Genomic DNA, 15,064 nt, shown 5'->3' on the forward strand with positions numbered 1-15,064 from the left:
GGTAACATATATAAATTAACATTTTGAATAAAGAAATTAAAAGAATTTATTCAACAGCAAGGTTTGTAATTTATAATTATTAAAATAAAATCTTTCTCTGCAATATTTATAGTGTGAAATAACTTTATTCATGATTTAAAGAAATGAAAGAATTTTTGCTGCAGAGACGATGCTATATTGAATAACAGTAAGCTAAAATATGACTAATTAATCCAAAATAAAATTGAATAACTTTCTTTAATTTCTTTAATTGTAATTTTCAAAATACCACAAGACATGGACTCTTGACTACTAGAACCATTAATGTGTCCATTTAAGTCTAATACTACCACACAAGACATGGACTCTTGACCACTAAAGAAACAAGAATGTGTCCATTTTAGTCTAATACTACCACACAAGACATGGACTCTTGACCACTAAAGAAACCTCAATGTGTCCATTCTAGTCAAATACTACCACACAAGACATGGACTCTTGACCACTAAAGAAACCTCAATGTGTCCATTCTAGTCTAATACTACCACACAAGACATGGACTCTTGACCACTAAAGAAATCTCAATGTGTCCATTCTAGTCAAATACCACCACATAAGACATGGACTCTTGACCACTAAAGAAACCTCAATGTGTCCATTCTAGTCAAATACTACCACACAAGACATGGACTCTTGACCACTAAAGAAACCTCAATGTGTCCATTCTAGACAAATACCACCTCACAAAACATGGACTCTTGACCACTAAAGAAACCTCAATGTGTCCATTCTAGTCATATACTACCACACAAGACATAGACTCTTGACCACTAAAGAAACAAGAATGTGTCCATTCTAGTCAAATACTACCACAAAAGACATGGACTCTTGACCACTAAAGAAACCTCAATGTGTCCATTCTAGTCTAATACCACCACACAAGACATGGACTCTTGACCACTAAAGAAACCTCAATGTGTCCATTCTAGTCAAATACTACCACACAAGACATGGACTCGTGACCACTAAAGAAACCTCAATGTGTCCATTCTAGTCAAATACTACCACACAAGACATGGACCCGTGACCACTAAAGAAACCTCAATGTGTCCATTCTAGTCAAATACTACCACACAAGACATGGACTCTTGACCACTAAAGAAACAAGAATGTGTCAATTCTAGTCAAATACTACCACACAAGTCATGGACTCTTGACCAGAGAAACCTTAATGTGTCCATTCTAGTCTAATACTACCACACAAGACATGGACTCGTGACCACTAAAGAAACCTCAATGTGTCCATTCTAGTCTAATACTACCACAAAAGACATGGACTCTTGACCACTAAAGAAACAAGAATGTGTCAATTCTAGTCAAATACTACCACACAAGTCATTGACTCTTGACCAGAGAAACCTTAATGTGTCCATTCTAGTCTAATACTACCACACAAGACATGGACTCGTGACCACTAAAGAAACATCAATGTGTCCATTCTAGACAAATACTACCACACAAGACATGGACTCTCGACCACTAAAGAAACAAGAATGTGTCAATTCTAGTCAAATACTACCACACAAGTCATGGACTCTTGACCACTAAAGAAACCTCAATGTGTCCATTCTAGTCTAATACTACCACACAAGACATGGACTCTTGACCACTAAAGAAACAAGAATGTGTCGATTCTAGTCAAATACTACCACACAAGTCATGGACTCTTGACCACTAAAGAAACCTCAATGTGTCCATTCTAGTCTAATACTACCACACAAGACATGGACTCTTGACCACTAAAGAAACCTCAATGTGTCCATTCTAGTCAAATACCACCACACAAGACATGGACTCTAGACCACTAAAGAAACCTCAATGTGTCCATTCTAGTCAAATACTACCACACAAGACATGGACTCTTGATCACTAAAGAAACCTCAATGTGTCCATTCTAGTCTAATACTACCACACAAGACATGGACTCTTGACCACTAAAGAAACCTCAATGTGTCCATTCTAGTCAAATACTACCACACAAGACATGGACTCTTGACCACTAAAGAAACCTCAATGTGTCCATTCTAGTCAAATACTACCACACAAGTCATGGACTCTTGACCAGAGAAACCTTAATGTGTCCATTCTAGTCTAATACTACCACACAAGACATGGACTCGTGACCACTAAAGAAACCTCAATGTGTCCATTCTTGTCAAATACTACCACACAAGTCATGGACTCTTGACCACTAAAGAAACCTCAATGTGTCCATTCTAGTCTAATACTACCACACAAGACATGGACTCTTGACCACTAAAGAAACCTCAATGTGTCCATTCTAGTCAAATACCACCACACAAGACATGGACTCTCGACCACTAAAGAAACAAGAATGTGTCGATTCTAGTCAAATACTACCACACAAGTCATGGACTCTTGACCACTTAAGAAACCTCAATGTGTCCATTCTAGTCAAATACCACCACACAAGACATGGACTCTAGACCACTAAAGAAACCTCAATGTGTCCATTCTAGTCAAATACTACCACACAAGACATGGACTCTTGATCACTAAAGAAACCTCAATGTGTCCATTCTAGTCTAATACTACCACACAAGACATGGACTCTTGACCACTAAAGAAACCTCAATGTGTCCATTCTAGTCAAATACTACCACACAAGACATGGACTCTTGACCACTAAAGAAACCTCAATGTGTCCATTCTAGTCAAATACTACCACACAAGTCATGGACTCTTGACCACTAAAGAGACCTCAATGTGTCCATTCTAGTCTAATACTACCACACAAGACATGGACTCTTGACCACTAAAGAAACCTCAATGTGTCCATTCTAGTCTAATACTACCACACAAGACATGGACTCTTGACCACTAAAGAAACAAGAATGTGTCAATTCTAGTCAAATACTACCACACAAGTCATGGACTCTTGACCACTAAAGAAACCTCAATGTGTCCATTCTAGTCTAATACTACCACACAAGACATAGGACTCTTGACCACTAAAGAAACCTCAATGTGTCCATTCTAGTCAAATACCACCACACAAGACATGGACTCTAGACCACTAAAGAAACCTCAATGTGTCCATTCTAGTCAAATACTACCACACAAGACATGGACTCTTGACCACTAAAGAAACATTAGTGTGTCCATTCTAGTCAAATACTACCACATAAGACATGGACTCTTTACCACTAAAAAAACAATGAAGTCAAATACTACCACACAAGAATAACCAACTTTTATGAGTTAAAAACAAAACCACTGCTATTTTACCAATTATTATGAAGTTGAGTAGAAGTCTGTACAAAGTTTAAAAACTATCAGATGTTCTGTGTTCCAAGCTACATCATCATTGTTGCAACATCACCATGTTACTGCCCTTCAAAATAATTCATAACTTTTTTTATTCTTCAGTTGGAATGTATGATTTATGTAAAGATTCTTTTCGCTATGTTACGTTCTGTTGTGTAATGAAGATGACATAATGTACTAGTCATCGAAATGCCAATGTTGAATGGTTGTGTAAAACAATGTTTACATAATTCATAATTCAACTGTTCAAAAACATCCCAAAATCTGCGAGGCCCTCGACTATAAGGGGCTGAATTTCCTGGAGAAATTCAGTCATACAATATGTCTGTAAGTATCAAGCTCGAACATAAACCTACATGTATCTATAATCGTGCTGTTCTAATTGTAATTTAGTTTTTGATGTCTTTCGACAGTGTCACCTTAGCTTCTGCTGAGGTACAATTCAAAAACTGTGTAAAATTATTTTAGTACAAATCTCTATTGTATACAAAACTAAAGCATCTTTGTTATAAAGTAGATTTGTTGTAGTCCATAAAATAATCAACAATCAAACAAAATCCAACAAAAACTCCTGTTTATTGAGGATTTTACATATTTCCATGAAATAATTCCCACAAATTAATTTGAAAACCATGTGAAACACACACACACACTCACATTAAGAAAAGTTTCTTCCTTTTTAATGGGACATACAAGTTGTGTTTTGTTAATAAATGTAATCATTAACACACAAATATCTATCAAAGTGAAGACATCAATACCGACATTTATGTACTTAAAACCAGTGCTTTAGGAGGAAATCGCTGGACAAGTCCATAATTGAAAGATCGAAGAAAGCCGAATAATAATGATAATAAGAAACGGAGCAAACAAAATAGGTTCCCCTCCACTTTGTTTGTAAACTACCTGTTTTTTTAAAAACTAATATGTTAAAATTATTTCACATTATGTCAAGAAGAAGCATTTTTATCTGAAAACTGTAGTTACTCATCAGTAACTAAATAAATGACAAAAATTGTCTCGACTAAAACATTGAATTTTAAAACGTTTTCAGGAAATGGCTTGTCAGTTAAATTTGAATGCTCATTATGAAATATTTCTGTTAGAGGTCAGAATGTTCCCCTCACAATATAATAATAGAATATGTTACAATATTGTTTTTATACTGAAATTTACTTCAATGCAGTTAACAAGAACACTAGCTGATCAATGTCTTCATGACTGCTTTGTCATCTTGTTGAAACTGAACACTTAAACAAAAACAAGAGACCCAAGAGCCTTAACAGTCACCAAGTTCTATAACATCTGTCGACAGAGTGAATAGCAATTGCTCCCTATTATCAGGAGAGCTAAACATTAGGGCTGGTCAGTCAATTTTCAGAGATAGTTAATACACATTTGAAGAGCTACTTTTTTTTTTGGATTAGATTCCAAACTTTCTTTTTAATGGTCTCCCACTGTCTGTTGTGGATAAGTCCATTCTGTGTTTTGCTTATAGCAATGCATTTCTTGACTTCCTTGAAACCAGGACATTTCCCATTTTTTAAGTTGTCCTGGAAGAGCTTTTCAACCTCTTCGATTTCTTCACATGTCCATTTAACTCTCTGTTTTGTCGCTTTTTTCTCTTTTGGTGGCAGTGGTCTGGAAGTTTGTGGGATTTCCTCCAATTCCATAGCTTCTGGTGTTTCCTCCGATTCCATTTCTGAATGAATTAAAAAAGCAATATTAAAATGTACATTCTTGAAAAACAAAAGGCAATGGACTTTAATGATCATCCGGCTATAAAGTATCAATGATATACTAGCAGCGGTACAAGTGGACCAATTATTTAATGATTCAAACAATTCCAAATTTTAGCAATAAAGCAGTATTAAACAAAAAGTACTATTGTAACCGCTAGTTACTATAATGTCCCCCAAACTACCCCTACAGTCGTAAATTATGCTAAATTTAGACCAATCAGAAGCCTCCATTTTGTAACCATGATAACAGTGCTGATCTAAATTTCAACCAATCAGAGACCAGGATCGGTTACCATGGCAACGGATGGTTTCGTAAATGGTACCATTTTCTTTGGCTGCCCTCAATACCCCTATGTACCAACTTTCACCGAAATCCAACCAATGGTATACCTGTGTTCTCCTGACTTTTTTGGTGCAATGCCGCCTCAATGTCACTAGAATTCCCAGAGACAAAGTCTTCTCCTTCTTGTATGATTTCTAAAACGAAATCAAAATCATTTTGTATAGACACAAACCCTTAAAGGACTCAACCCTCCAAAATCAAATAGTGAATGTTATTTTTTAGATTTGAACAAATCAATTTTTAATATAGAATAGGGTTAGTAAACTAGCAACTGAGACTTTTATTGTATCTTGGTCTGGGCATTTCAAAGTAATGCAAATGTACATCAGAATATATCTTCGATATTCATTCTTTTAAAAACTGGTTCCGAAATGAAATAATAGAAGCATTTCTATCTAGGTGCTGTAAACATTCTTACCATCTACACTGATCTCTTGAATACTTTTGCCTTTGAATTTGCTGACTGCATTGAAATCTTGGATCAACATCAGTTTTCCTTCACTGACAGTGTCTGCATTTCCCTTAGTATCGTTGCCTTCACTGACAGTGTCTGGATTTCCCTTAGAGTCGTTGCCTTCACTGACAGTGTCTGGATTTCCCTTAGTATCGTTGCCTTCACTGACAGTGTCTGGATTTCCCTTAGTATCGTTGCCTTCACTGACAGTGTCTGGATTTCCCTTAGTATCGTTGCCTTCACTGACAGTGCCTGGATTTCCCTTAGTATCGTTGCCTTCACTGACAGTGTCTGGATTTCCCTTAGTATCGCTGCCTTCACTGACAGTGTCTGGAGTTCCCTTAGAATCATAAGAGTTCACATTAGCATTTTTCTATCATTACCAAGCTTGCCTATTTAGCCAACAAAGTCATCGGTATTTCTACATCTTTTAAAGGGACAAGGGATAGATTTTTAGCTGTTTTTTTTCACTGCAAATTGCTTCATGAAATCAGTTTGATACTCCTTATGAATGAATCTTGCTTACATAAACTTAAATTGACTTTTTTTGTACATGTATATCATGATTTAACAGTAACTACATTTTAAAATTGCTACTTTCTGCTTACAGGGCGATAACAAGAAAAACAAAAATTCATTGTGTGAAATTTTTTTTGATAAATAATCACCTTTTGATATAGAGCCAATGCTCTTTTGAGATCTGTTTCAAAATTCTCTTTGTCCTCTGCGCATCTTAACTGTCCTGAAAGAAAAACACATCTTATTTAAGACAAATCGTGGTGCCATGATAAAAAATTGCAAGTCAAAATATTCTCAAGAGATCTTCAATGTATTTTTAAAATGGACCATGCACAACTACAGAAAAAGGGGACTCCAAATATGAAGTTTGACAATGATTCATCATCCAGTACCTTTAAAGAAAAAGAGATAGCAAGAATGGTTTAAGGACAGCCAGACAAATGGCAATTTGAAAAAGAGAAAATAAAGAAAGTCTCGAGTAAGCTGTAAAATCTCTATGTGAAAAGAGCACTAGCAACAGCTTATTTCTTAATGTTTGTATTTACCAGCCACAATGAAAGGTTTCAATGATATGTCTGCATATTACTAAACAAAACTTATCCTTTAACAATGAGTAAAAAAACAATTTTTACCATATATTTTTAAGAAATACACTTAAATATTTTTTATCGTGATTTTATGTATACTTAACAGCATAATGAGTCAAGTTGAATAATTTTTTTTAAGTGTCAGATGGTAGTTATTATAGTAACAAACTGCTAGCATTGCAACTCTGATCTGATGTCTTTCTCTCACACACTCTTAGAACTCATCAACACTGATTTGTTGTGGCTGATCACATAATCATAACATTTAAATCAAACTGAACATCAAATTGAAAATGGTTAGGGAGTCATGTTGGTCACCTTCTTCCCTATAATTTGGTTAAATTAGAAATATTTTGCTGGGTTTTTTTTTGTATAAAGTTGGTATATTTTTCACTTTATATTAAGAATATCTAGAATTTTTCCTCGCTTGCTGGTCATCATCAAAAAGCCCACAGTAATATCCTCAGGATTATACTGCCCTTAACTGCTTTAAAACATTTTTTCAATACATACTTTGTGCTTCAGGAACACTTCAAACAGTAAGACATATTTTTGGTATTCTTCTTAAACATCAACTTATCAAGACAACTGTAAGAATTGGCTCTTCATCAAAATTGTTTAATAGGATTACCGGATTCTAAAACCATGACTCCCTAACACTGAAATAGAAACATCAACAGCAACATAACTCTTTACACTGTACCTCTTGTGAACTTCACTAAACTGTGAGAAATTTCAAATGGTTTCACAGTTGCTCTGGTTACATTACACCTTAAAAATTTTAAATGTTAAGAATTAGAGATGAATGTTATTTGTTACAAGCTAACTGATATATTATCTTACAGAATGGTCATGGTAAAGAACAATCGATCCTTGGTAATTAGAGTATTGGTACAGGGAGGTGTACTTCCTCCGCAATATATTTTGTAGTTACAGAGTTTATATATATAATATTATAATAAGTAGGACAATTCGGAAAGCTAAGGCTCATCCAAGATTGGCCAATACTTTTATGTCCCTCTCTTTGATGTGGAAAGTAAAAGTGGTTGTGCATATTTCACAAAAATAAAATGGGTGCTTTCTGAAATCTTTGAAAGCACTGAAAAGATGGCGAAGAACTAAATTTTGATATGGAGATGCTTTTCTTTTGTGTGATTATAACTTTAGTTTGATGTCAATTGAACTATTAGCCCAATTAATTACAAAGAATTTTCCTGTGATTTTTAGTAAGACTTAGTTGTTTGTTTTTTTAGAATTGGTCAAATTATGAGCTAATTATGACATTTAGGAAAAATTGTTAATTATAGTTAAATACAAATGTATGTAGAATTGTAATTTGATACATGTTATAGCAGATATATCAAACATGCATCCAACAACTACTTTCCATGTTTACCCCTCCAAAAAATTATCAAAATACATTGATAAGTAAAGACAATCAGTCTCGAAAAAATACAATTATGTTTTGTTTGTCATGTTTTACCTGCTTTGATCACTCCAAAAGTACACTTCGTCTATTCTTAAAAGTTTTCCTGGCCACCATGCCCCACCTCCATCCCCTGTTAACTTAACCCAAACTGGGTGGCCAACCGGGCATGGTATTTGTAAATCTGCAAAATGAACAAGAAAATCTCAAAAAGTTATTTTGTAACTTAAATCCTATTCACATGTTTAGCAAATATTGCTGCGATATATATGCATTCAATCGACTGTTTAGAATAAACCTAGGTATGATTTTGAATCTCTTCATTGAGATCAACTCTTTGTCACAGATTGAAAATGTCTTTTTAACCCTACAAATAATATAACGGAAAGAATAATCTAAATTCTGTTATCAATCATTGCTCAGAATCAACTGAACACATGCATGGTCAGAGAACAGTACTAAAACTATAAAGTATAATACATCAATAAAATATGTTATTCCCTAAGCTAGAGAGCTTGAGACAGGCATTAAGTGTAATATCATTTCAAGCCTAGAAATTGAAGATCATCATACAAGAATGAAGTGTACACATATATAGACAGGGTTCGTACAGGAATATTGTTATGAAATTTCTGGCCTTGTAGGGCCTTTCTGCGTAAATTTAAGGGCCTTCAAAAACTTTTAAGTTTTAACGTATACAAAAGACAACAAAAATTGCTAGTTTTATATTCATGTCTAGACTTTACATCAAAAATACTAAAAGCAGTCACGGAAGCATACTGATATCCAGAAAATTTAATTAGCTATAATAAAATTCTAACTTCAATCAGTGTAAACCAATAGGATAAAAAAAAGACAGCATATAATGAAAATTAATAAAGTGACTTATTATACAGAATTGAAGCTAATGCATATTTCATCAAATTCTAGGCTAAAATTTCCAATTTCAAGGGTACAAGGGTAAGTGACCCATAACCTATTCATGTCCAGACGGGGTATCAATACCCCGGTCGTCTTGGTAAAAGGCGAATGCTCTCCCACTACTCCACCTGATCATGACCACCCTATATAAAGCACTGGATAGAGTTCCCCAACTAATGGGCAACTATACTATAATTATGAACAAGAAAAAAAATATACCTGCTGTTTGTTGCCGACGTCTAGATCTGGATGCCATCATTGTAAATACCAGCTGGTACTGACTGAAATAAAAGCAAATCACTGAATTGTATTTAATAATAATTACATCTATTAATTTCAATATGCTCTATTTTAACAATTACAGAGCTTTGATAAATGATAAATAATACACACTGTACTAGCAAACCCTTTAATGAAACTTTATGCAGGAACAACGCTTTTTATGTGATTGTCTGCATTGTATACTTACTTTTAATGCTTAATCATATGTGTTGCTTTTATCAGATGGCTTTAAGTGAAATTACGACAACAGTGGAATTAAACTCTACAGCATTGAAGAAAACCAAATAGTTTAATCCACAAATAAATAACTCTAGAACATCAAAATTAAAATCAGAACAAAAAGAGCAAGCTTCAGAAAATTCGAAGTCAGAGAGAAAACCAATGAAACCAAAAGGGATATCCGCCAAAACTTGTTCCATCATAAACTTCAAAATTAAATTCTACTTAGTCTACAATTCCAGACACAATTAGGCAAATCTGTCAAAACAAAACATGAAGAATTAAATTTGCGATTTTATACATTCTTTTTGTAAAGTCGGAACTGTTTCTGTTAGCTGAAACATTGGATTTGTTTATGGCCTAATAAACCTACAATCGTCTTCACAATGTATTAAATTTACAACTAAATTTAAAATCCTGAGTACATTTAGTACTCTCAACGCATTTTAAAATTTTTCATTTTTCTTCCTACTTGTCCAAAGACATTAGTGATTTTAGTATACTGGGGCTTTATGTACTACACACCAAAATGGTTAATAAGTGGTAACTTGTTTCAAACCAAACCTAACTTAAGTAATGATCATGAATGTTCAATAGTGTTCAGTGGCAATTTATTTACTTATCATATCTTGTCGGACATGTACATGTACATTTTGTATATGGTATTGGTCTCGTGTGGAAACATTTTGGTGTTTGAGTGGTCGCTCAGGTTTATTGGTGATTTCTTTTTCAAACTGGCCGGTAAAATATCAGCATTTGGTCAGGATAAAAAATCTAGTTCAAAATATTGACATTCTAGATCTATGCACAGTAATGTTAGCGGATACAACAAGACAGCTATACGTTATTCTTGATCAGATCAGATGATCCTAATTTTAAAAGCTTTAAACTGTGAATTACATGTACGAGGTGTTTTATCTGTTATTATAATGAAGTCAATGTCATTTTAATCATTGTAGTACTTCTGAACATATAATCTCTTTAAAGAATTTTGAAATGGAGTCAGATTTACCAAAAATACACTCACAAATTTTGAGAAATTTTCGTAACATAGTTTAACTTTACAAAAACTTGCAAAAATATTGAAGTGAAAATATGGGCAGATCAGCATTGGTCTCTCAACCTTAAACGACCATAGCTATTAATAGGATGTAAAACACAAACAAACAAAACTTTATATTTACATTTGCTCTGCATAGAGCATACAGTATTAATGTGTGTTGTAGATTATATATAATTATATAATGTTCAACATTTGGTCCGACGCTTGGAGACGGAATATAGCGAAATTAATAATAACACTACATTAAAATGTAAGTAATGAATGTTTTAGCAAATGTTGATATGGTCCTATAACACCCATTGCTATATAAAGCCCTAGCTACCGATGACAGTGACCTGGACCCTGGAACCCTGAAACACAACAATGGTTGAAGTATATTCATACTTCAACTATGTATGATTCAAAGTTTGGCAAAGAATAAAGTTTTTAAATGTACAACAATTTAACCGATGAGGATTAAGTTTCAAAGATATCTGTCTATGTTTTGACGGCTCCAAATCTGATGTTTCTGACTATATAATATGCATAGCCCTACCTGCATAAAATACATTGCGTAAACAAAAATAATGTACGCTGTAGGATCGTATTAAATGATTGCACTCATACTAGAAATCACTGCACATTATTCAGGTTAGGAAATAATTACCTACAGGTCACTATCGGTAACCAATCAAAATGCAGGAATAGCGGAGAACTGTTTTACCTGTGATGGGCTCATCGAAAAGATTCCGTTCATTATAAATTCATATTTTCTTCAGTTAATCATTAAGTATTTACAACTCATAATTTCAACATTCATAGTACCGGACAATCGGTCCAGACCGATATGGCGGGTTACCGGACCGACAGCAAATTTGCCAGACATTGTCCGACGGACCGGCGTATTTCACATGGTCTGTTATATAGTTGCAATGCAGAGCAAATGTAAATATATCATAAATAACTTAGAATTCAATAGAATGTAAAAAATATAGAGAACCTTACCACATATATGACCTAGCTGTTCAGACACCTTTCTTCATGACAATGGAGATAACCAGACCAAATCAAAACAACCAGTAAAAATATCAGGTCGACCAAAAATGAGCTTGTAACAAACAATCCATAAAACTCTGGATTGATGAATGAGAATATTCTCAACAAGAAATTAACAATATAGAACAAGCAAAAGCCCAAAACTTCTACTCTCTCCATTGTCAATCATTTACAGTGTTTTTACATCTCTGTGAAATATTAAAAGTAAGAATCGTCAATATTGATCATTGCTTTTGAAATTGGTTCAACATTTGTGTACAGTTAATTAAAGATTCCCATTTGGGCTATAATATGAAATTATGGACCAACAATTTTGGTGAATGAAATGTGTGTACGGGTACCTATATTTTTTCACTTTCAAAAATATCAATGATATTGAAAATAAATCAGAATTTTACAATCAGGTTTTTTTATGTCACATTGCAACAGGAAATATCAGTTTACAATTAAGATGACCCTTAATAAACAAAAATTGAGGGTACGTTGGATACTTCCATACTAACTCTAATGTTTCTACTTTAAACAGACCGTCAAAGTGATGATGGAGCACTGTTCTGTTGTCATACAGTCTGAGATTAGTGAAAAGATCAGGCTGGAGAAACTTGATTTTTTTAAATCAACAAGTGTTTTTGTGCAATCAGGGGTGTACAATTCTGAAAATTTTCCACTAGCCCAAGGGCTAGTAGCTTATTTTTTCCCCTAGCCCTGATGAAAATTCTACTAGCCCTGCACTTTTGAAATTTTTCAATACATGTATTCTATTTAAATATTGTTTTCCGAAATGTACCTTTCCCTCAACATAATTGATCAGAATCTTGCCATTTAACAAAGAATTCAACAATTTTAATATTGTTCAGAATGTTATATGGTCTGTGTGTGAAAATAGTCATAACTATTGCGAAAAAAATTAACTGTACAGTAAAATAAGTTTACACACTTCAAAATAATTAAGAGTATAAAAATATGGATTTTATTTTACTGGTTGTAGATAAGAGTTAAAACTTTCTGACTGTTGCATGTACCTATACAACGACATGTCAATATTGTATTTTGAATAGTTAAACTGAAATATACTTCAATCTAAATTATATGAGAGGAAATAATTAATTTCAAAAATTTAAAGCTGCTAGTTTAAATAAACCAACACATTACCAACTCAATCACTACTTTAAAATAGTTCTGGTTTCATGTCATAGTGAACTTGACGTTTAATTCACTCTGATCCACTACTTTCTAGATATGTTTGTTCTCCATCTCATTTCCTGAGGGAAAAACTTATAGCTAGCAAATTGTATTGGAATGGAACTAAAGGTGCCAATGTCAATGAACTTTTAACTTTTAATCATAATCATAGGAAATTATTATCATGACAATTCAAGTAAAGCTCAAATTTTAATTTAAAACAATGTTAAGTCGAGTTTTTCAGGTGAAAATGTTATGACAATTGTCAATCTGTCAAATATATTTATATCTACAAGATTCCCCTACTTTATTTAGAAAACCAACAGCTTAACAAATTTGGTGTGATCACGCCTGCTTTGTGAATATAACATCTATCAAAACAGACCTGTACATATAGCAGCACCAACGATCTAATTTCAATTTCAACAGGAAGATTAACTCAACTGATAATAAGATCCATATATCCTAATAATAAATATGATATGATCACTAACTGTCACTTCATAATTTAATTCCTATCTTAATTATCTCTGTAACTATGCTGACATGTCGGCAGACCGTCCGTATCTGGGTCACTCGTGTTTGCATCTGGATCACTCGTGCGCTTGAATGCTATCAATGGCATAACTAAGCATTTGATAGACCTAGATGAAGATATTATTTACGTTTGGGAAACGTGTTGAACCGATGTCAACTACCTGTGGTTGAAAAATCTTATTAACTTGACCAGTTACCATGTTTACAAATGTCAGAACTGTATACAGAAACAAACTGGCTTTTAATGTAGATTTATTAACGAAAATTTTGGTACAGAAACAATTTGACTTTTCATGCCATAGAGCAGCTAGCCCTGACCTGAAAACTAATAGCCCCGGGCGTCTGGCTAGTGGAATTGTACACCCCTGGGCAATTACAAAGTAATAAATCTGTGCCATTTAGAAAATACATCGCATGAATATTAGGCCTAACATAATAGTTATAAATATCATTTAATATTCGTGGAAATGTCCAAGCGTAGAAGCAGGCCGTGTTCCTACATTACGATCGCGCGATTTAATTAAATAGACCAACAAATCACCGGCTGGTACATCATTTAATGTTGACAAATATATCTACATTTTTCTGTTTATTGCGTTATTAACATCCCTGTACCTAACATATTTCAATACATTAGCAAGGTTTTCAGAGTTTCTCTGTCGACAAATATACAGATACAAATTGTATAAGCTGAAAATAGCACGCCCTAGAGTATTTTTAGGCCAATCGCGTGCCTTGAAACAGGAATAGCCTAGGCTAATAATGCATAAAAAAGCTAATTCTTCGACTAGGATGATAACTGAGATTTGATTAAGATTTTGCCTTGAATTCGTTTATAAATTGTAAATCTCTCCGTTGATCAAACCCGTCGAGGTTAGGCTAATTCAGATTTCTAGAGTAGAGACGTTTTTCAATCGATCTGACTAGGTTGGTTACTAAACAATTTGCGTTTACGATTAAATAATGTTAAAGGGTGATTAACAACTGCATTTTCGTGTAAATGATTCATAAAATCAATTGAAATAACTAACTAGAACACTCGGATTTCGACTTACCTGATCACAAGCAAGCCTGTAATGGCGGCGTCTCCCGCGGTACGTTTTCGGCACTCCTCGGACTACTTCATTCATATGACACAGAACAAAAAACATTCCGATTGTCACTCGTTTTGTGGCAATGTCCGGAAAATGTCCGTAGTAGTCCTTTTCAGTTGGACAAAATTTCTTTAGTGGGATTTTTAAGACATAGTCTCAGATTACACCTAAGGTCATTTCCAGCACATTAAAACAGTCCATCTTTAGTGGTTACCGCTTAAGAATTTTCTACCACTGAAGAACGGATTGGACGTAAAACAAACCACCTAAGGTAGCAATTGCAAGCACGGACGGACGACGGACGGACGACGGACGCTGCGCCATGACATAAGC

At 34.1% G+C, this 15,064-nt stretch overlaps 1 protein-coding gene across 1 annotated transcript; it reads right to left on the bottom strand.

The window, feature by feature from the left end:
- Positions 1 to 4,700: 4,700 nt before the first annotated feature.
- Positions 4,701 to 14,788, bottom strand: LOC117343379. Its single transcript, XM_033905720.1, has 6 exons — positions 14,693 to 14,788; positions 8,456 to 8,486; positions 6,535 to 6,608; positions 5,831 to 6,206; positions 5,460 to 5,546; positions 4,701 to 5,029 (listed from the first exon to the last, which is right to left on the bottom strand). Exons 1-6 carry the CDS (start codon positions 14,786 to 14,788, stop codon positions 4,734 to 4,736), a joined length of 960 nt encoding a protein of 319 aa, XP_033761611.1. The 3' UTR covers positions 4,701 to 4,733.
- Between the last annotated feature and the right edge of the window lie 276 nt (positions 14,789 to 15,064).

This window comes from Pecten maximus, chromosome 15 (genome assembly GCF_902652985.1).
Source record: "Pecten maximus chromosome 15, xPecMax1.1, whole genome shotgun sequence".
NCBI lineage: Eukaryota > Metazoa > Mollusca > Bivalvia > Pectinida > Pectinidae > Pecten > Pecten maximus.